This window comes from Falco naumanni, chromosome 20 (assembly GCF_017639655.2).
Source record: "Falco naumanni isolate bFalNau1 chromosome 20, bFalNau1.pat, whole genome shotgun sequence".
NCBI classification, from domain to species: Eukaryota; Metazoa; Chordata; class Aves; order Falconiformes; family Falconidae; genus Falco; species Falco naumanni.
Genome location: NC_054073.1, coordinates 2,152,168 through 2,173,858, shown reverse-complemented (window position 1 = coordinate 2,173,858; position 21,691 = coordinate 2,152,168). Strand labels below are relative to the sequence as shown.

The 21,691-nt window shown below is 69.3% G+C and overlaps 4 protein-coding genes across 5 annotated transcripts; all 4 read right to left on the bottom strand.

The window, feature by feature from the left end:
- Positions 1-37: 37 nt before the first annotated feature.
- On the bottom strand, positions 38-9,234 carry NECTIN4 (nectin cell adhesion molecule 4). The gene is made up of 9 exons (XM_040618643.1): positions 8,994-9,234; positions 5,619-5,972; positions 4,784-5,074; positions 4,107-4,221; positions 2,797-2,960; positions 1,856-2,003; positions 1,697-1,775; positions 1,373-1,462; positions 38-1,107 (listed from the first exon to the last, which is right to left on the bottom strand). Exons 1-9 carry the CDS (start codon positions 9,043-9,045, stop codon positions 847-849), a joined length of 1,554 nt encoding a protein of 517 aa, XP_040474577.1. The 5' UTR covers positions 9,046-9,234; the 3' UTR covers positions 38-846.
- A 456-nt stretch (positions 9,235-9,690) lies between these two features.
- LOC121099630 (lens fiber membrane intrinsic protein-like) lies at positions 9,691-14,648 on the bottom strand. 2 transcript variants are annotated; one of them, XM_040618832.1, is made up of 6 exons: positions 14,579-14,648; positions 13,590-13,989; positions 11,243-12,986; positions 10,417-10,557; positions 10,116-10,250; positions 9,691-9,949 (listed from the first exon to the last, which is right to left on the bottom strand). In XM_040618832.1, the coding sequence occupies exons 3-6, from the start codon at positions 11,805-11,807 to the stop codon at positions 9,882-9,884; spliced, it is 909 nt and encodes a 302-aa protein (XP_040474766.1). In that variant the 5' UTR covers positions 11,808-12,986; positions 13,590-13,989; positions 14,579-14,648; the 3' UTR covers positions 9,691-9,881. The 2 variants fall into 2 exon arrangements, with proteins under 2 accessions (XP_040474766.1, XP_040474767.1); XM_040618833.1 differs by lacking the exon at positions 14,579-14,648 and having other exon boundaries at positions 13,590-14,095.
- A 689-nt stretch (positions 14,649-15,337) lies between these two features.
- On the bottom strand, positions 15,338-19,839 carry LOC121099613 (V-type proton ATPase catalytic subunit A-like). Its single transcript, XM_040618787.1, has 14 exons — positions 19,749-19,839; positions 19,425-19,553; positions 18,848-19,062; positions 18,609-18,746; positions 18,367-18,518; positions 17,711-17,873; positions 17,529-17,637; positions 17,208-17,330; positions 16,984-17,098; positions 16,845-16,908; positions 16,573-16,776; positions 15,803-15,897; positions 15,566-15,737; positions 15,338-15,489 (listed from the first exon to the last, which is right to left on the bottom strand). Exons 1-14 carry the CDS (start codon positions 19,828-19,830, stop codon positions 15,397-15,399), a joined length of 1,854 nt encoding a protein of 617 aa, XP_040474721.1. The 5' UTR covers positions 19,831-19,839; the 3' UTR covers positions 15,338-15,396.
- Positions 19,840-20,612: 773 nt separating this feature from the next.
- On the bottom strand, positions 20,613-21,671 carry PFDN2 (prefoldin subunit 2). The gene is made up of 4 exons (XM_040618927.1): positions 21,578-21,671; positions 21,162-21,250; positions 20,964-21,087; positions 20,613-20,866 (listed from the first exon to the last, which is right to left on the bottom strand). The coding sequence occupies exons 1-4, from the start codon at positions 21,641-21,643 to the stop codon at positions 20,687-20,689; spliced, it is 459 nt and encodes a 152-aa protein (XP_040474861.1). The 5' UTR covers positions 21,644-21,671; the 3' UTR covers positions 20,613-20,686.
- Positions 21,672-21,691: the final 20 nt, after the last annotated feature.

Sequence of the window (21,691 nt, the reverse complement as noted above, 5' to 3'; positions counted from 1 at the left end):
TGCCCCCGGCTGAGACCAGACGCACTCGACACAGGGCCCCAGGGTCCCGCGCGGGGGTTTATTTACAAGCGCGGCCAGGCAGCAGCGGGGGGGTGGGGGGGCCCCCTGTCCTATACAGGTATGTACACGTCGGTTGCAGCACCCCCGGGGACCCCCACTGCCAGCCCCACGCCTGGGGGCCCCGGCCCCAGGGGGGGTCCCCTCAGCAGCGTGGGGGACAACGATGGGGGTTTTGGGGGGGGTTTCAGGGCCGGGGGGTGGGGAGAGGGGACACAAGCGTCCCAAGTGCCACCGGCAAACCACATCCTGAGCCGGGGACAGCCGCGTGTCCCCAGCACCGCGCAGGAAGGAGCCGACCCAGAGTCCGAACGATCCCAGCCGGGGGGCTCCTGCCCCTCTCCTGTCCTCGGGGTGTCCCCACACCCGTGGGTCCTGGATGCTGCCGCCACCTCCTCTGGCCAGCCACCAGTGAACGTCCCCACTTTTGTGCCAGCAGCAGGGTGACACCTGGGGACTGGAGCCCCGCCCTGGGGCACGGTGCATGTCCCTAATCCCACGTCAGCAGCAAGGTGACACGTGCATGTCCCCAACCCTGTGCCAGCAGCAGGGTGACGCTCGGGGACTGGAGCCATCCTGGGGCACGGTGCATGTCCCCGACCCCGTGCCAGCAGCAGGGTGACGCTCGGGGACCGGAGCCCTGTCCTGGGGCACGGTGCAGGTCCCTGACCCCGTGCCAGCAGCAGGGTGACACTCGGGGACCGGAGCCAGCCCGGTGGGCAGGCAGAGCCGGGGGAGCCACAGGGGGGAACGGGGGTCCCTTGGGTGTCCCCCCCGGCCCTGCCCGGCTCACACCAGGTGCCCGCGGCCGTTGATGTAGATGCCGTTGGTGGTGGGCTTGGCCTGCAGCATCCCGTTCTCCTGCACGAAGTGGGTCATGGCCTGCTTGATGGGGTCGTCCCCCCCACCGCCGCCACCATCCTCCTCCTCCTCCTTCGGCTCCTTCCCTGCCAGGGTGGGCAGCAGCGGTGCTGCCGGCACCTCTGTCTGCGTCTCGATCTCCCGCACCGTCGAGAGCGTCGAGTAGCTGCGCCCTTCGGGCTCTTCGCTCTGCAGGGACAAGGGACAGGCGTCACTGCGGAGGAACGAACCCCCCAGGGACCCTCAGGGGGACGGAGCGCTGCCGTGGGGCATAAGGAGGTGCACGAGGGCTCAGCGCACGGGCATGCAACGGTGCCTGCAGGCGGGGGGGCTTCACACACCCAGCACGGGGGTGCGTCGGGAGCATGCCAGCAGCGGAGGGGACACGCCGGGAGCCACAGCCCTGGGCTGGGTGTGGGGCTGAGCTGGACCCCCACCCCCCTGCGGCACTCACCATGGCGGAGCAGATGCTGGTGCCGCGCAGGCTGTCCCCACGCAGGCTGCCTTGCCGGCTCTCCGCACGCAGCTGCAGCGTCTCCTCCAGCTGAAACAGCCCCGTGAGACACAGCCCCCCACAGCCTGGCCCCCGCGCCTCCCACCCCCCCGTCCTCCTGCAACACCCCTACTCCCAGCACCAGGGCACCCCAACACCCGGCACCTGGGGCATTCCAGCACCCTTCACCCCAGGCACCCCAAGACCCAGGGCACGCCAAGACCTACCACCTTGGGCACCCCACCACCCAGGACACCCCAAGACCCCCTCCCTTGGGCACCCCACCTGGGTGCGTGTGTCGGTGCTGTGGCTGGAGTGCAGGCGGCGGATGGAATTCTCCCGGGTGAGCGTCAGCTCCTCCTCGCTGGGGACACGGTGAGGGACACGCTCAGCACAGGTCCCCCATGTCCCCCCCCACCCCCTGCCCCTCTCCCTGCCTCTTACTACTTCTCGGAGATGCGCTTGGTCTTGCGCTTGTGGTAGAGGGTCATGACAACAACGACAACGACGAGGACGCAGAGCAGGACAGCGGCGATGACGCCCACCACCACCACCGAGGCTGAGACCAGGTCCACCCTGCGCACCTCGTTGTCTGCGGGGACACCCGTGGGGTGGGAAGGCATGGGGGGGGGGGACAAGAAGATGGGGGTGGATAGACGGAAATAGGAGTATGTGGATGGGTGGGTAAATGCACGAGTATGTGGATGGACGGATGGGTCCATGGTGGATGGGTGGTTAGATGAACAATGGGTGGAAAGATGGATGGACGGAGGTGCCAGAGGGATGGATGGGCAGATGGATAGGTACATGGATGGATGAGTAGACGGATGAGTAAATGGGTGGGTGGATGAGTAGACGGATGAGTAGACAGACGGGTGGCTGAGGGGACAGATGAGTGTATGGACGGGCACACAGTGGATGAACAAATGGAGAATGAGACACGAAAGGGGGAGGAGGGATGGGTGGATGGACAGACAGGTGGGCAGGTGAGCGGATGGATGAAGAAATGGAGGGAGAGCTGGGTGGGCAGAGTGGGTGGGGTGGGTGCGCGGCTGGACGGCCAAGAGAACAGGCAGAAGGATGGGTGGGCAGGCAGACAGTCAGACGGACAAATGGGTGAAGAGGCAGAGGAGCACCTGGGGAAGGACAGCTGAATGGATGGGTGTAGGAAGAACCTGGGGGGGACAGACGGACACGGACAGACGGGAGCAGGGTGGCAGGAAGGGCAGGCAGGTGGAAGAGAGCCCTGGGATGGACAGATTGGCGCAAGCTGCACCAAACAGCACCCCCCACCCCCCAGGCTCCCACCGGCACCACCCTGGGACCCCCACCCCAATGCCCACTCGCCACCAGTGCACCCACCCCAGCGCCCCCCAAGTGCCCACCTGCCACCCTGCTCTTGATGCTGACGTTGGCTCGCGCCTCCTTGGTGGCCACACGGTTGGAGACGCGGCAGACGTAATCCCCAGCGTCAGCGGCAGCGAGGGGCCGCTGGAAGACGAGGGTGTCCCCCTTCACCCGCACGCCGGCGGGCAGCGGGGCGCTCAGCCTGCGGCGCGACAGCACCATCAGCCCCCGGCATGCCCGGGCGGGCGGCAGCAGCGCCGCCGCCATCAAAGCCGGGGCTGCCAGTTCCCACGGCTGACGCCCTGCCCCGGCCCTGGCAGGGCCTGCCCGGGCACGGCACCACCTGCCGCGCTCGCCGCCGCCGCGGCCCTCGGCACAGGCACGCCTGGGCAGGGACACGGGCGGGGACGTGGCGGGGGGGCACGGCAGGGACACGGGCACGGGGCAACATGGCAGGGACACGAGCACAGGCAGGGGGGACACAGCAGGGACATGGGACGTGGCCAGGACAGAGGCACAGGCAGGGAACATGGCAGGGGACACTAGCGTGGGCAGGGGGGACACAGCAGGGACATGGGACGTGGCCAGGACAGAGGCACAGGCAGGGAACATGGCAGGGGACACTAGCGTGGGCAGGGGGGACACAGCAGGGACATGGGACGTGGCCAGGACAGGGGCACAGGCAGGGAACATGGCAGGGGACACTAGCGTGGGCAGGGGGGACACAGCAGGGACATGGGATGTGGCCAGGACAGGGGCACAGGCAGGGAACATGGCAGGGGACACTAGTGCGGGCAGGGGGGACACAGCAGGGACATGGGATGTGGCCAGGACAGGGGCACAGGCAGGGAACATGGCAGGGGACACTAGCGTGGGCAGGGGGGACACAGCAGGGACATGGGACGTGGCCAGGACAGGGGCACAGGCAGGGAACATGGCAGGGGACACACCAGCATGGGCAGGGGGGACACAGCAGGGACATGAGACGTGGCCAGGACAGGGGCACAGGCAGGGAACATGGCAGGGGACACTAGCGTGGGCAGGGGGACACAGCAGGGACATGGGATGTGGCCAGGACAGGGGCACAGGCAAGGAACATGGCAGGGGACACTAGCGTGGGCAGGGGGGACACAGCAGGGACATGGGATGTGGCCAGGACAGGGGCACAGGCAGGGAACATGGCAGGGGACACACCAGCATGGACAGGGGGGACACAGCAGGGACACGGGCAGGGGACACAGGAGGGACATGAACATGCTCTGGATGCCTGGCAGGGATAGAGGCACACGGGGACACGGCAGGGACACCACCAAGTGCACAGCAGGGACAGCAGGGCTGGTGTCCTCACCGTGTCCAGTTGTAGGTGGGCGGGGGGTTGCCATCCCCCAGGCAGGTCAGCGTGGCCCCCTCCATGCCCTCCTGCCACTCCTCCGTGTGCCCCAGCACAGAGGCGTCCGACAGGTCTGGGGACAAGGGGACAGTGAGGGGGCAAGCAGGGACAGCTCCCATGGCCTCAGCGCGCTCCCCGTGCCTTTCATCTCCCCAGTGTCCCTAAAGTCCTCCATGCAACGTGCCCCACTGCCCTCCATGTCCCCACGCCACCCACAGTCCCCACTCCCCATGTTCTTCGTGTCCCCAACACCCTCCACCTCCCCGAGGCCCAATGTGACCTTCAAAGCCCTCCCTGTCCCCAGTGTCCCCACGATCTCCACGTCTCCAATGCCCCCCATGTCTTCCACATCCCTCAGTGTCCCCCATGCCCATTGTCCCCAATGCCCCGTGTCCCCCAACCTTCCGCACGCTCTCCATGTCCCCAACACACCCACATCCTTCACCTCTCCCCGCGCCCCCCATTTCCCTCAATGCCCCCCACGCCCATCATGTCCCCAACGCCCACTGCATCCCCCATGTCCTCCACATCCTTTAACGCTGCCCATGTCCCCAGTGCCCATGGTGTCCCCAGTGCCCTCCATGTCCCCAGTGCCCCCCGCATCCCTCGACACCCCCCGTGCCGCGGTGCCGCACAGGCGACGCTGAGGAGGTGGGTGATCCTCTTCTCGTGGCGCAGCCCGGGGTGGGCCACCACGCAGGTCAGGCTCTTGCCATTCATGCTGCGCCCGGGCACCAGGAAGAACTCGCTGGTGACGGAGGCGGAGCGGGCGTGCGCCGAGCGGCGCGTGGCGTTGGTGCCCCGCACCTCCGTCTCCCAGCGCACCGACGGCACTGGGTTGCCCTCCGCCGTGCACGAGGCCGCCAGCATCCGGCCCTGCCCCTCCTCCAGTGGTGGCCCCGGGTTCAGGATGGGCAGCGGAGGCACTGCAGGCGGCACCGGCGTCAGACCCGCACTGGTGACGCCAGAGCCCGAAACCCATCCCCCGCACAGCCGATGGGCGCCTGGTACTGCAGACCCGCCGTGCCCGTCAGGCATTGCTCACTGCCCCACCGCCATCACCCCACCGCTCTGTACCGCCATCCCGCTGCCCCACGCCCATCACCCACACCCCGTGCCGATCACCGCTTGCCCACTGCCCCATCACCCCATGCCCACCACCCACCGTCCCATGCCTGCTGCCCCTTGCCCACCGCCCTGTGCCCATCGCCCACCGCCCCATACCCAGCTCCCCTTGCCCACCAGCCCATCGCCCCATGCCCACCACCCTGCACCCATCACCCATGCCAACCGCCCCTTGCCCACCACACCACTACGGCCCACCACCCATCACCCTGTGCCTGCTGCCCCTTGCCCACCACCCGTGCCCATCACCATCTGTCTGCTGCCCTACAACCACCATCCCATCCTCATCACCCCCCGCCCCATGCCTGCTGCCCCTTGCCCACCACCCCCTCCCCGGGCACTCACCCAGCACCTTGAGGGTGAGCCGCCCCTCAAAGTTGCCCAGGGGGAAGGTGATGAGGTGACACTCGTAATCGCCCTCGTCCCCCTGCACAGCGTTCCTCAGGATGATGGCACCGTCCTCCAGCGCGCCGCCCGCCCGCCGCAGCACCCGCCCAGCGTAGGGCTCCAGCACGTGCTCCCCGTGCTGCTGGTTGAGCACGGCCACCTCGGCGCCCTCCCCCGTCGGGCCCCGCTTCAGCCAGGTCACCTGCACCACCTGCTCCTGCTCCTGCGCCCGGTACCGGCACGGCAGCACCACGTCCTGGCCCAGCACCGCCGTCACGCTGCGCTCCACCTCCACCACCCCGGAGCGGCAGCCTGCGGGCACCCAGGTTGGCACCGTGCGCTCGCTCGGCACACTTGTGCCGCCGCCGCGCGCTCCCCGGGCACACTCGCGCTGGCACACACTTGTGCTGGCACTCACATCCACGCAGGAACACTTGGGCACGCGCTTGGGCTTGCGCTCACATCCGTGCAAGAACACTCAGGCACGCTTGTGCACACCTGTGCTGGCACCGACATCCATGCAGGAACACTCCGGCACGCTTGTGCTTGCACACGTCCACACTTGGGCAGGCTTGCGCACACTCGCATGTGCTTGAGTGCACTCGTATACATCCAGCCATGCTTGGGGATGCTTGTGCACACGTTGGCACACTCAGAACATGCTTGTGCTTGCACATACCCACACGTTTCTTCAGGCACACTCACACAAGCTTGGGTACCCTTAACCCCACTTACGCACGCTTGCGCTTGCACACACTTGGGCGGACTGACATGCACACAGGCATGCTTGGGCACACTCGCGCACACTCCGGCACGCGTACCCTTGTGCTTCCACATGTCCGTGTGTTTCTCCAGGTGCTCTCACATACACTTGGGGGCACTTGTGCCTGCATGCCTGAGTACACTCACACACTCAGGTACAGTCGCATACGCTTGGGCACGCTCATATAAGCTTGGGTGCACCTGCACACTCGTGCGCACTCGTGCGCTCTGACATCCTCATATACATGCTGATGCACACCTGGGTGCACTTGGGTGTGTTGCACATGCTCATGCACACTCAGGCAAGCTTCCGCACACTCATGCGCACCTGGATGAGCTCACACACGCTTCAGCACATTTATGCGTGCTCACACACACCTGGGCACACTCTGGCACACTTGGGCATGGTCACATGTGCTCATGTCTGCTTAGGCAAGCTTGCACATTTACAGGCATGCTCATGCACACTTGAGCACGCTCCTGCCTGCCAAAGCACACTCGTACACTCTTATGCATGCGTGTACACCTTTGGATGCATTCACGTGTGCTTGGACGTGCTCACACACACTCGTGTGCCCATAAGCACCCATGCATGCTTGGGTGTGCTCACGCATGCCCATCATGCTTGGGCACACTTGCACATCCCTGGACACAGTTGTGCACACTCCTGCACGCTCAGGCATGCTTAAACATGCTCATGTATGATGGGGCATCCTTGTGCCAGCAGAGACACGCTCACACACACTTGGGCATGCTCACACGGGCACACTCAGACACACTTGCAGGCATACGTGCGCACTTGTGCATGCTCACACACACACGCTAACATCCACACACGCTTGTGCATGCTCTTACACTCACTCAGGCACATCGACCCCACACTCACCTGTGCTCGGGCACACTTGTGCACGCTTGCACACACCCAGACACACTCGGGGCAGCTCATGCTCGCTCTGACGCGCTCACACGTTCCCGGGCGCGCTCCCGCATGCTGGCCGCGCGTGCAAGGTGGCGGGTGTCGGGGCGGGGCTGGGCCCACCCAGCCGCTCGGCGACGCCGGGGGAAGCGGCTGGGCCGGCGCGGCCAGAACAACCGGCTGGCGCGGATGCCGGGCGCTGCCGCGGCTTGCGGAGGGCTCCCGCCCCCGCCGGCCCCGGGGCCTCCCCGCCGAGCCCCCCGCCGTGCCCGGCCTAATTACATACCACCACCCCACTCCCCCCCCCGATTAGTCGCCGGATTAATTAAATAATTGCGGCGCTGCCCGGCCCGTGAGTCAGAGCTGTGCTGCTCCCGCCCTGCCTCAGTTTCCCTCTGCGTGGCGACGGGGGGCCGGGGGTCCCGGCGGGGTGGGGGCCGTTGCCGTCGGGGCTGGCGGGTGGCCCCCGCCGCGGGGCGTCCCCGCCCAACCGGGCCGAGCGCGTGGGAACGGAGCCGGGAACCGGCTCAACCGGATCCCGCGGCCCCCACGCCCCGGCCGGGCTCGCGCCCGCGGGATCAGCATCGGGGAGGCAGGGGTCCCCGGGGGCGGGGGTCCCGGGGGCTACACGCCCACGCGTGTGCGCGGCCCCGCGTCGCCCCTTGGCACCTGCGGCTGTGCGCGCGCACACACACACGAGTGTGCACGCTTGTGCCCCTCGTGAACGCACGCGCGCGTGTGCAGCCCCCCCCAGGACACGCGCATGCACGGACACACACCTCCCCCCCCGCAAAGGGGTCACACGCGCGTCCTTGCCCCATGCGCAGTGCACACGCGTGTGCACGCACACACACCCGGGGGGCCATAAGCCTGACACCCAGCGATGGGCACGATGCTGCTCCGTGCCCCCGACCCCCCCGGGGGGGGGGGGGGGGCGGCAGCACCTCCTGCGGTGACGTCACCCAGCCCGTTCCCACGGCTCCTGCACCACTGGGGAAACTGAGGCACGGCACCGGGGCTGAGGCAGGCAGCTGAACCCCCCCCCCCGCCCCCTTGGGTGCGGCACCCAGCGCGGCACAGCTCGGTGGGGGGGTGCTAGCCCACCCCCCAAAGCGTGGGAGGGAGCGCGGACCCCCCCAGGCAGCCCGGTGTCCCCGCACTGTCCCCAGTGGGCTGTACCGAGTTCCCACGGTGTCGTGTGTGCGTGTCGCGTGTCCCCAGAAGGGTCCCCCGCCTAGCTTCCCCGTGGGGGGGGACACGCGGACATAGAGGTGCGCGCACACGGACACGCACAAGGGTGCACGCACACGCGTGTGCGGCGCCCACGGCGCAACCCCCGGCACGGCGCGACCCCGGCCGGGCACACGGACGCGCAGACACAGGTGCGCGGAGCCACAGGTGCACACGCGAAAGCACACACGTACACACACGCGTGTGCGCACACACACACACACTGCCCCCGCTCCACCAGTGCACACGCGTGTGCGTCCCGCCGGCCCTGCCCGCTCCCCCCGCCCCGGGGCTGCCGGTGCCCCCGACCGCCGCCGCCCCCCCCCCCCCAGCCCGGAGCAGCTGGGGCCGGTTCCCCACCCCGCGGTCCTGCTCCCCCCCGCCCCGGTCCGCCCGGCCCCTGCCCGGTGCCGGCCGTGCCTTACCGGTAGCGAGGAGGAGAAGGAAGAGGAGGAGGAAGGGCGTCCCGGGCCGCATCCCGCGGGGGGGCCATGCGGACACCTGCGGGTCACGGCGCTGCTCGGCCCCCGGCCAGCACCATCCGTGCCGAACCGGGCTGCACCGGGCCGGACCGGGCGGAACCGGGCTGCACCGGGCCGGACCGGGCAGAACTTTGCCGGGCTGCACCGGGCCGCTCCGGGCCGAACCGGGCCGAACCGGGCGGCTCCGGGCCGAGCACGGCGGAGGGGCCGGTGTTGCACCGCTCCGAGCCAACACGGGGCGGGGCGGGGCCGGGGGCGGGCGGGGCGGGGCCGGGCGGGGCGGACCGGTCCGGCAGGTCGGGGCAGGGGCGGGGCCGAGGGCGCGGCCTTAAAGTGGCGATGTCAGCGGTGGGGCACACCCCCCGCCCCGCGTCGGGCAGCGGCTCCCGGGTGGCTCCCGGTGACTGCCATCCCCCGCCCCCGTGCCTCCCCGTCACCCTCATGCCCCTCGCGGTCTCCCATTAACCCCTAGACCCCTCCTACTCTGACACCCCCCCCCAGGATGAGACCCCACAAGCATTCCTGTTTCCCCCCAAACCCTGAGCTGGAGGCAGCTGGGAGCTGGCACCGACCCCCCCCCCCCCCCCGAAAAATCTGGGGTCCCCAAATCCCACAGGGCATCCCGCGAGGGGGGGCATGGCAGTTTATTGGCACAGCAGGATTCAGGGGGTAGTAAAGGGGACAAAACGGGTGGGGGCAGGAGAGCAGGGGGAGCTCAGCCCTGCAGAGACCCGACACAACTCAGCACAGCAGTGCCCCGCACCCCGGCGTGCCCCGACCCGGCTCCTGCGGGGAGGAGGGGGGGTGGCAGCGGGGCCCCCCCAGGTGCCCTCAGGCACCCGCCGCTTCGGAGCTCTCTGGAGACGGGTCCTTGGCAGCAGCACAGAGGTGGAAAAGCCCTGGGGGGGGAGAGAAGGCTGTGGGGCAGCTCAGTGTGGGCCTGGGGGCCCCCCCTGCTGCCGCCGACCCGGGGGTGCCCGTGGTGTGTGGCCAGGCCCGGCCCAGCCCTGCAGAGACCGGGCACAGCTCAGCGCAGCGGTGGCCAGGCCTGGCGGGCACCGGTACCTGCTGAGCCGGTGAGGACGACTGCGACCCAGCCCAGGATGTAGGACCAGGAGAAGCGCCAGGCGGCACGGGTCGGCCCCAGGAGGCTCAGCGTGCCCCCCGTGTACACCGCCAGCCCCAGCAGCGCCAGCAGACCTGCGGGCAGAGGGGACGGGTCGGTGGCACGGGCCAGCCCAGCCTGCGAGGCCCCAGCCGGGCAGGCAGAGACCGGGCACAGCTCAGCGCAGCGGTTACTCCCCTGGGGACAGTCCCCGAGGCTCATGTGCCTCAACCCGTTGCCCCCCAGCCTGTCCCCACTTACCAGCCAGGAGCAGGGTGACACCGGCCACCCGGGCACGCGCCCGCCGGGCACCACTGGCCACAACAGAGAGCCCCAAGGCGAGGCCGGCAGCGGCGGTGAGCACCGAGAGCAGCATCAGCACCCGCGTGGCTTCCCATAAGGCTGGGGGGACACAGGTGTTGGGGACACTTGGGGGACACAGGGCCCTGGGCATGCACTGCCCCACACCCTGCCCGCAGAGACCGGGCACAGCTCAGCACAGCGATGCCCCCCCCCATCCCACCCCACACAGACCGGGCACAGTGCAGCGATGCCTCCCCCTCCTCCCACCCCACAGAGACCAGGCACCGCTCAGCGCACTGATGCCCCCCCAACTCACCCCACACAGACCGGGCACAGCACACTGATGCCTCCCCATCCCACCCCACAGAGACCGGGCACAGCTCAGCACAGTGATGCCCCCCCATCCCACCCCACAGAGACCGGGCACAGCTCAGCACACTGATGCCCCCCCATCCCACCCCACAGAGACCGGGCACAGCTCAGCACAGTGATGCCCCCCCATCCCACCCCACAGAGACCGGGCACAGCTCAGCACACTGATGCCCCCCCCATCCCACCCCACAGAGACCGGGCACAGCTCAGCACACTGATGCCCCCCCAACTCACCCCACACAGACCGGGCACAGCTCAGTGATGCCCCCCCATCCCACCCCACACAGACCAGGCACAGCACAGTGATGCCCCCCCATCCCACACCACAGAGACCGGGCACAGCTCAGCACACTGATGCCCCCCCATCCCACCCCACAGAGACCGGGCACAGCTCACCCCAGCCGGTGCCTACCTGGGGTGCTGGGGTGGGGGCGGCAGTGCCCCCCGAGGCAGGTGCGCCACAGCCCGAGGCTGGCGGTGCCACCGGGCGCCCGGCGCTGCAGCCAGAAGTGGGTGGCGGTGGCGGCCAGGAGTAGGGCCAGACCGCTGGCCCCACACAGCAGCCCCCCGCCCGCCGGCATCCCCCTGTGCCGGGGAGGGGCTGTGGGGACTGCTGCCGCCTCGGGGGGGGGACCCGGGGGTGGCAGCACCGGGGGATGCAGGGGACAATCATGGGGATATGTCTGAGGGAGGTGGGGGGACCTGGGGGTGGCAGCACCAGGGGGCACAGGGGACAATTGTGGGGACATCTGTGGGAGACATGGGGAAACCTGGGGGTGGCAGCACCAGGGGACACCCATGGGGACATGTCTGGGGAGTGTGGGGGGACCTGAGGATGGCAGCACAAGGGGATGCAGGGGACACCCATGGGGACATGAAGGGACCCGGAGGCGGCAGCACGAGGGGATGCAAGGGACACCCATGGGGACATCTCTGGGGGATGTGGGGGGAGCCGGGGATGGCACCTCTGGGGACATCAGAGCACTCGTGGGGTGGCACCTTGGGGGACACGGGTGGCTTCTCCAGGGGACACCCAGGGGTGGCACCTCTGGGAGGTGGGTGGGGACACTGGGGACATACACCCCCCCTCCCCGGCACCCACCCCGGCCACTCACCTGCCTTCAGCACCCGCCAGCTGGGTGTCCCATGGCCTCCTGTCCCTGTGTCCCTCTGGGGTGGGGACAGGGGCCTCGGGGGCGGGGGGGGGGGTTCAAGGCCGCGGGTGCACGTGGCACTGCCATTGTTGGGGACACAATGCAGGGAAAGCTCTGGGTGCTGCTGCCACCCAGGTGCTGACACAGCAAAAGTTTGTCCCCGCCAGCGTCAGCCCCCGGGGTGGCACCACGGGGGGGCAAGAGGCACAGCTGGGGTCCCACCCTGGGTCTCCTCCAGCAGCCTGGGGACACCATGGGCAGCACTGGCTGTGCTGGGGACAGGACACTGGGGACACTGGGGAGATAGGGGACAGGGACACTGGGGACAGGACACTAAAGACATGGGGGACATCGGGAACATGGCAGACACTGGGGAGAGCAGGGATGGGGACACTGGGGACATGGGGGACACTGGGGTTGGGGGGGACACCAGGGAGAAGGACACTGTGGACATGGGGGACACTGGGGACACCAGGGCAGGGGCACTGGGGACACTGGGGAGTGTGAGGCCTGGGGGGTGTCAGTCCTGGGGGGTGGCGAAGGAGGTGCCAGCTGGGGCTGTCCGCTGGTGCCACCGTCTGGGTGGCACACACAGGGGGGCACACGTGCTGCACACAGCGTCCTGTGCACGCGCTGTCACATGGGCCCGGGCACAAACCCTCAGCACACCCCCCCACACGTGTGTGCACACCCCTGCACACATGTGCACACCCTTTGCACACACACCCCATGCACACACAGACGCACGTCCCTGCGCACATGCGTGTGCACACACACACTCACGCCTGTGCCTGTGCGCGCACCCCCGCAGCCTCACCCACCCCCGCACGCTCACATGCACACTCACAGGCTCACAGGCACACACACACGTGCACACACGTGTGCACAGGCACACGCGCCCCCCGGCTCACAGGCTGTGGGCCAGCGGCAGCAGCAGGAGGAGGCTGAGGCCAAAGTCGCCGAGGGGGGGGGACCCGGAGCAGGAGGGGCTGCAGCGGGCACCTGTGGAAGGGGGGGGGTTGCCACTGGGCTGACACCAGGGTGAGGGGCTCCCACCGCCCCGAGAGTGGGTGAGGGGCTCCCGCCATCCCCAACACCAGAGCAAGGGGCTCCCGCTGCCCTGAGGGCAGAATGAGGGGCTCCCACTGTCCCCCCCACCCCGAGGGCAGGGTGAGGGGCTCCCCCCATCCCCAATGCCAGGGTAAGGGGCTCCCCCCTGCCCTGAGGCCGGGGTGAGGGGCTCCCGCCGCCTCCCTGCCCCGCCGCCCGGCTGAGGGGCTCCCCCCACCCCAAGGCCGAGGTGAGGGGCTCCCCACCCCCCCACCCGCCCCGATGTCAGGGTGAAGGGCTCCTCCCGTCCCCCCCCCCCCGCCCCGACGCCAGGGTGAGGGGCTCCCCGAGCCCAGCCCCCGCCCCGACGCCAGGGTGAGGGGCTCCCCCCGCGCCCCCCCCCGCCCCGACGCCAGGGTGAGGGGCTCCCCCCGTCCCCCCCCCCGCCCCGACGCCAGGGTGAGGGGCTCCCCCCGCGCCCCCCCCGCCCCGACGCCAGGGTGAGGGGCTCCCCCCCGCGCCCCCCCCGCCCCGACGCCAGGGTGAGGGGCTCACCGCCGCCCAGCCGCAGCTCCACCTCGCCGCAGGCGCAGTCCCGCTCGCCCACCAGCAGGCAGCTGTAGGTCCCGGCGTCCCCGTCCCGCAGGCGCCGCAGCACCAGCCCCCCCCGCGCCCCCCCCGGCCGCCGGCAGCTCGGCGCGCTCGCCGTACCGGGGGTCGCAGCGGGGGCGGCCGCGGGGGCGGCTGCAGACGGCGGCCCCGGCCCCCCCGGGCGCCCCCTCGAAGCGCCAGTGCGTGGCCAGCAGCCGGCCCAGGGGGGCTCCTGCCACCGGGCACCCCAGGGTGACGGCGGCGCCCAGCGTGCCGTTGGCCTGCGCCCGGCCCCGGTGGGGGCTGCGGCACGGCCGGCAGCCCTCGGGGGTGTCCCCGCGGCGGGGGGGCGGCGCCGGGGGGCCTGGGGACAAGGAGGGGGGGGTGTCAGCGGCACCGGCACCCGCCCGTGGTGCGGCCAGAGGGGGGACCCGAGGACCGCCACCGTCCCGTGGCCGTGGGGACCCTGCTGCGGGGGCCGGGGACTCGCCGCTGTGGGACCCCCGGGGCCGTTACCGCCACGGCTCGCGGACGGGACCGGGACAGGGACCGGGACGGGGACACGGGCGTGGGAAGGGACCGGGATGGGGACGGGGACACGGGCGTGGGAAGGGACCGGGATGGGGACGGGGACACGGGCGTGGGAAGGGACGGGGACATCTCTTCCCCCGGCCCCCAGCCCCGCCGAATCCCGCAGCCCCCCGCTGCTGCCGGTGCCCCGACACCCCTCGGCACCGCCCGGACCCCCGGCACCCCCTGGACTCCCGGCACCCCCCGTCCCGCCCACGCCTCCGGACCCCCGGCACACCCCGGACCCCCCAACACCCCCCGGCATCCCCCGGCACCCCTCCGGACCCCCGGCACGTCCCGGCCCGCCTGCGCCTCCCGGACCCCGGCCCCTCCAGCCCCCTCGGGCCCCCCCAGCACCCCCGGACCCTCCGAGCGGGACCCACCGGGGGGCAGCAGGGCCGAGCCCAGCCCCAGGGGCAGCAGCAGGACCCACATCTCGGGGCGGCGGCTCCGGCGGGGGGGTGGGGGGGGCGGGACGGGACAGAGGAGGAGGCGGACGAGGGCGGCACCGGGGGGGGGGGGACGACACACGACACAGGACCCCCCCGGGGCGTGGGGCGAACCCGGAGAGACTCTGCCAGCTCCGGCGGGGGGACACAAATAAGGACCCCCCTACTGCCCCAAGAGGGACCGATCCTGCCACGTGGCGGACGGCACCATCCCGATATCTGCCTCGGTGGCCCCCAAATGCACCCACTGTGCATCCTCCCCTCCCCGAGTCCCTGTGTTGTGTCCCCCCCCTTGTCACAGCAGTTCTGGCCTGGGGGGATCACCGTCACCCCCAAGTCCCACCACTGCCCACCCAGAGTGCCCCACACATGCACCAAATCCCCCAGGTCTCAGCCGGGGGAAAGGTGGCTCCTTGCCAGGGGGCAGCTGAACCCCCAAACCATCGTGCCAACCCCCCCCAAAATCCCCCCAGGGCCCAAAGGTGCTGCCCCCCTCAACCGCCCCGGCTTTCTTCCTCTGTCCTTCCCAGGCTGGAGCAGGAAAAGCACACACACCCCCCGGCCCCCCCCCCGGCAACGATCTGGTGCCAGCACCCGGCAGGTGGGGGGGGACAGGGGGACACCCGATGCTCCCATTCACCACAGGGAAACCACACCTGGAGAATGAGCAATGCCTCAGGCCCTTTACTGGGTGGCTGGGGGGTCCCAGGGGGATCCCCCGGTCCCACACCCCCACCTTTCCTGCCCCCGCCTCAGTCCTCCAGGTTGCGGAAAGCCGTCTGCATCTCCTCATTGAGCTGGGCGAAGGCTGCCGTGATGTTGGCTTCTCCATCCTTCACCGGGTCCTGGGGACATGTGGCATGCGGTGGCATCACCCCCCACCCCCCACCCCCGGGGGTCACAGCCCCCCCTGACACCCACCTTGAACTTCATGGCGCTCAGCTTGTAGAGGATGTCCCCCAGGCTCTCGCGGATGGTGGCCCAGGTGACGCGGCGCTCGCCCGGCGCGGTGGCCTCCACGGCATGCCGTGCCAGCTCATAGAAGGTGACCATGTTGTGCAGCATCCCCACGGTCTTGTAGAAGGGGCAGAACCTGGGGGGTGAGTGGGGTCAGGGAGGGTCAGGGCTGGGGCTTTGGGGCTGGGGGGCTGGTGGTACCTGTCGTAGGAGGAGTAGCCGTTCTGCTGGAGGAAGTCATCCTTGAGGAGCTTGGCCACCTCCAGCGTCACCTTGTCAGCCTCAGCGAGGGACGCCTGCAGGGGGATGGGTCCGGGGTGTTCCTATCCCCATTCCCATCCCATTCCATATCCCATATCCCCATCCACTTCCCCACGCCTATCCATTATGTCCCTACCCCCTCCCATCCCATATCCCCATCCTCATCTCCAGCCCCAACAGAATTCCAGCCATATCCCCCATCCCACACCCATCACATCACATCCCCATCCCATATCCCCATCCCTGTCCCTACAATTCCATCCCAAATCCTCCATCCCATATCCCATACCCCCATCTCATCCCATCCTCATCGCCTATCCTCCATCCCATATCCTCATTCCATCTCCATCCCATATCTCCATCCCACATCCTGTATCCCCATCCAATCTCCATCCCACATCCCATATCCCCATCCCACCTCCATCCCACATCCCATATCCCCATCCCACCTCCATCCCATATTTCCATCCCACATCCCATATCCCCATCCCACCTCCATCCCACATCCCATATCCCCATCCAATCTCCATCCCATATTTCCATCCCACATCCCACATCCCCATCCCATGCCTGTCCCGTATCTCCACTCCATCTCCATCCCATAGCTCCATCCAATCTTATCCCATATCCCCCATCCCTGTCCCCTGTCCCAATCCCATATCCCCATCCCACATCCCAGCCTGTCCCCACCCTGGGACACCGCGTCCCACCTTGCCGACCAGCTGGACGATCTCGGCCAGCTCCTCCTCCTCCTGCAGGATCTCCCTGGCGCGGCGGCGCAGGGCAGGGAACTCGGGGTGCAGCCCCTCGTAGTGGGGCTCCAGTGCCCGCAGGTACCGGCTGTAGCTGATCAGCCAGTTGACGGAGGGGAAGTGCTTGCGCTGCGCCAGCTTCTTGTCCAGCCCCCAGAACACCTGGGGGGACACGGGGGGTCAGGGGGGGCCGCGTTGGGATGGGGGGAACCCCAGTGTGCACCAGTCACCTGCACGATGCTCAGCGTGGCCGAGGTGACGGGGTCTGAGAAGTCCCCTCCTGGCGGGGACACGCTGCGGGGGACAGCGAGCGGGGGGCTCAGTGGGGTGCCTAGGCGGGGGTCCCCCCTGCCAGCCCCCCGCACTCACGCGCCAATGATGCTGACACTGCCCTGGCGGGCCGGGGACCCCAGGCACCGCGCTCGCCCCGCGCGCTCGTAGAAGGAGGCCAGACGGGCGCCCAGGTACGCCGGGTAGCCGCTGTCTGTGGGAAGCGTGGCGTCACCGGGGGGGGGCAGAGCCCCTCACCGTGGCCTCAGGGCTGGGAGAGGGGCGAGGGGTTCCTCCCGCCGCACCCCGGCACTGGAGCTCACCCGCCGGCATCTCAGCCAAGCGCCCCGAGATCTCACGCAGCGCCTCGGCCCAGCGGGACGTGGAGTCGGCCATCATGCTGACGTGGTAGCCCATGTCGCGGAAATACTCGGAGAGCGTGATGCCTGCGCCGGCAGCACGTGGCTCGCACGCTCGCCATGCACCCCGGTGAGCTCGTGGCTGCCTGTGCGTGCCCACCCGTGCCACGTGGCCGGGTACACAAGCAGCCTCGCGGCACGCGTGCACATATGTGCATGCTCACACGTGCCCGTGCACACCCACACGTGCCACCAACCCCCTTGCCATGGTGGTCCCCGGCTCACCGGTGTAGATAGAGGCTTCACGGGCAGCCACCGGCATGTTGGAGGTGTTGGCCACCAGCGTCGTGCGCTTCATGATGGTCTCTGTCCTCCCGTCCACCTCCATGGTGAGCTGGGGGTGACACCGCCATCACCACCCAGCCACTGGCCCCCTGTCACCCCACCACTGTGCCACCCGTCCCCACCTCGGGGAAGTCCCGCAGGACCTCAGACATCTCGTTGCCGCGCTCGCCGCAGCCCACGTAGACGATGACGTCGCTGTTGGAGTACTTGGACAGGGACTGGGAGATGACGGTTTTGCCACAGCCAAAGGCACCCGGGATGGCCGTCGTGCCACCCTGCACGCACCTGGGGATGGGGACGCGTGGGGACAGCTGAAAGCGACAGCTGCGGAGGGGGACGGTCCCTCCCCCTGCCCACTACATCCCCATGGAGGCAGGAGAGACCCCCGTCCCTGTCTCTGTCCCTCCTGGGGACTGTCTGCAGTGAGCGTGACTGCACCAGTGTCCCCCCCCATCCCCTTTTTCCCCAGCAGGGCTGTCCCCACCCCTGTCCCCAGCCCCAACCCCACCTGTGTCCCCAGCCCTGTGCCAGTCCCCCATCCTTGTCCCTTATTCTCATCTCCAGCCCCATCCCCACTTCCATCCCTGTCCCACATCACCATCCCGTGTCCCCCTCCCTGTCCCGGTCCCCATCTCCAGCTCTACCTCCATCCCTACCCCTGTCCCCAACCCTGTCCCTGTCCCCAGTTCCCACCTCCAGCTCTATCTCCGTCCCTGTCCCTGTCCTCATCCTTGTCCCTGTCTCTGTCCCCCACTCCTGCCCGTGTCCCGGTGCCTACGGGAAGAGGGCGTCCAGCACCCGCTGGCCCGTCAGCAGTGGGTGATTTGCTGGCAGCTTCTCGGCCACGGGCCGGGTCTGTCTGACAGGCCAGACCTGCAGCATGCTCAGCCTCTCCGCGCTGCCCTGGAAGTCCAGCTCCAGCACCACATCCTGCGGGACACAAGGGACAGGACAGGCAGCGGTGACAGGGGACACCCACCACCCCGACACCCACCACATGGCACCCACCACCCACCTTACCGAGACCCCGTAGTGCCCGGGGGGCGCGATGTAGGTGACGGTGCCCCGGCTGCGCGGTGGCACCATGATCTTGTGCTGGATGAGTGAGTTCTCAGCCACCGTCCCGTAGATGTCACCGCCGGTGATGTGGCTCCCAACCTGGCGTGGGGCGAGGGTGGCCATGAGGATGCGGGATCCCAGCGGCGGTGCTGGGAGAAGGGGTGTCCCTGCATGCCCGGGATGCACGTGGGGACACGCACCCGGATGTCCTTGCTGGGGACGAAGTCCCAGGAGAGGTGGCGCGGCAGCGCGGGGACGCTGGTGCCCCGCGGGATGTAGATGCTGCGGGTGAGCTGGGCGATGTCCCGCAGCGGGCGCTGGATCCCGTCGAAGATGGAGCCCAGGATGCCGGGCCCCAGCTCCACCGAGAGCGGCTTCCCTGTGCGCAGCACCGGGTCCCCCACCTGCACCCCCGCTGCCCCCGCGCTCAGGAAAGGCCACCAGCCAGGCGGGGACAGAGACAGGCACCAGAGGGGACAGAGGGGCTGGAGGGGACAGGGAGGGGACGGGGACCGGGGGGGCCAGGACAGGATGGAGGGACGAGGGAACGGAGGGGACAGCGAGGGGATGGGACATGGCAGGGGACAGAGGGAACAGGACAGAGTAGGGGGCCAGGGAAGGGCCAGGAGGGCTCGGGGGGCCAGGGAGGTGACGGGGGACGATGGCAGGGACAGGGCGGGGGGACCAGAGGGCCAGGGGTAGGTGGGGAGGGGGATGGGAGGGCCAGGGGAGGACAGGAGGTGGCGGGGCCTGGGGCAGGCAGTGCTGGCAGGATACAGGTCTCCTCGTACACCTGGAGCGTGGCCATGTCCCCCTCCAGCCGGATGATCTCCCCCACCAGCTCCGCGTGCCCCACACGCACCAGCTCGTACATGGCCGCCCCCGCCATGCGGGTGGCCGTCACCACTGCGGGGACACGTCACCATCATCCCCACCCAGCCCCAACCTCCCCATCGGGGTCCTGGGCCCCTCCCCACAGCCTGCCCCGGGGGTCCTCAATCCCCCCTCCACAGCCTGCCCTTGCAGGTCCCCCGTCCCCTCCCCAGGCCCTGCTTTGGGGACAAGGCGGCTGTTGGGGTCCCCCTGTCCCTGCAGCGGTACCGGGCCCCGAGACTCCATGGACGAAGCCCAGCAGACTCTCCCGCTCGGCCTCCGCCAGCCGCGGCCCCCTGGCCCCCTCCATGGCATCTCCTGCCAGCCCCGGTGTCACCCGCATTATATGGGGCCGGCGGCCGCAGGGAACCGGCCAGGCCTGGCAGCGGGTGACGCTGTGTACAGTCAACAACGCCGCGTCCCCTCCCGTCCCCCACCGCGCCCCAGGTGCCACATGCCGGCACGCACCGGCACACACCGACCTCTGCCTCGCTCAGGGTGACAGTGACACCCTCCCTCCCCGGTGCCAACCAGCGGGCCGCCCCCTTGGCTGCATGCCCTGGGGTCCCTGCCTCCTTGCTGCATCCCCTGTCCTTGCCTTTCCGGTTGTGCCCCCTCTGTGACACCCATCACCCCAATTCTAGCCCGCTGCAGAGTTTCAGGCGCTGGATGTGTGTGTGTGTGTGTGTGTTTCTCCTCCCCTGAAGCCCTGCACGAGGCTGTGGCAGCAGCTCCAGCACTGGCTGCGATCCCATGGCTGCTGGCGGGGGGACCAGGGGGTGCCCCCATCCAAGCCAGGCTGGTGGCCCCCACCCCCAGGGAATCACCACGGAGCGTTTTCAGTGGCCACAGCAAGAAAACAGCAGCCAAGGCCAGCACAAGCCACCACCTGCCCCTGCCCGACGTGCCACTTTCCTCCAGGGAGGGGACCAGTGTCACTGGGTCACCCTGTGGCGAGCCAAGCCAGGGGTCTGGCCCTGTTCTGGCCTCCCCCGGGGCCGCACTCCCCTTTCCTGCCCCCCCCACCCCCTCCAGGCCGCAGCCTGGGAAGCAGCAGCCACCCTCGTGCCCACGCTTGGCCCGTGACCAAAGGAAAAAAAAAAGACATTTATTTAACAAAAACATGACACAAGCAACACTAAAGGACAGCGGGGCGAGCAGGGGAGCTAGGAGACCAGGACACCGGCTGAGCTGCCCTTGGCCCCCGCCCCCTCGGCCCCCTCCTTGGGGGGCTGCTTAGGGTCGTCCTCCCCCACCAAGCGAATGTTGTGCTTCTCCCGAAACTCGTTCAGCTCCCGGCCCTTCGCCTGCAGCTGCTGGTTCAGCGTCTCGATGATTTTGCTGATCTGAGGAAAAGCAAGAACGTGCAGGGGGGAAGCGGGGTCAGGATGAAGCACAGGGAAGGGGCTGGGGGGGGGCGGGGGGCCCGGGGCCGCCCCTCACCTGCTCCTTGTTGTTCTCCAGGGCTGGCAGCACCTCCTTGACTGTGCGCTCCACCAAGATGCCGCCCACCATGCGGTAACACTTACGTGTGGGGTCCACTTCCCGCAGCGTCTCGATGACCAGGCTGGGAGGAAGAGGAGAGTGAGGTGGCAAAGGCGCTGGTGGCCCAGACCCCACCCGGCCCCCTCCCCACCCCACCTGTGCTCGTTCAGCTCCAGCTCCAGCTCCGCCGCCTTCGAGGCCAGGCCCCGCTGCTCCTGCCGCAGGCGGTTGAACCGGGCCACCACCTGTGCAGACAGAGACGGTGAGAGGCTGGGACCCCCCCGGTGCCAGTGACACCCCCGGTGCCAGTGACACCCCCCTCCCCACTGCAGGGGCCTGCCTGGGACCTCCCTGGTGCCTGGGACCTCCCTGGTGCCCGGGAACACCCCCCCGCTGCCAGGGCCCTGCCCAAGCCACCCCCCCCCAGGCCAGGGGACCCCCCCCGCAGCCAAGGCCCTGCCCAGGCCCTCTGGTGCCAGAGATCCCCCACACACCTGCCAGGGCCCTGCCCGGGCGCCCCCCCAGTTCCCAAGGCCCCAGGCCCGGGCCCCCCACCGCTCCCCGGCCCGGACCTGCTCCGCTGTCAGCGCCTTCCCACCAGGCGCTGCCGCCGGCCGCCCCTTCGTGCTGTCCGCCATCTTCCCCCACCTTCCCGCGCCATAGACCCGCCCCTTCCGGGCCTGGCC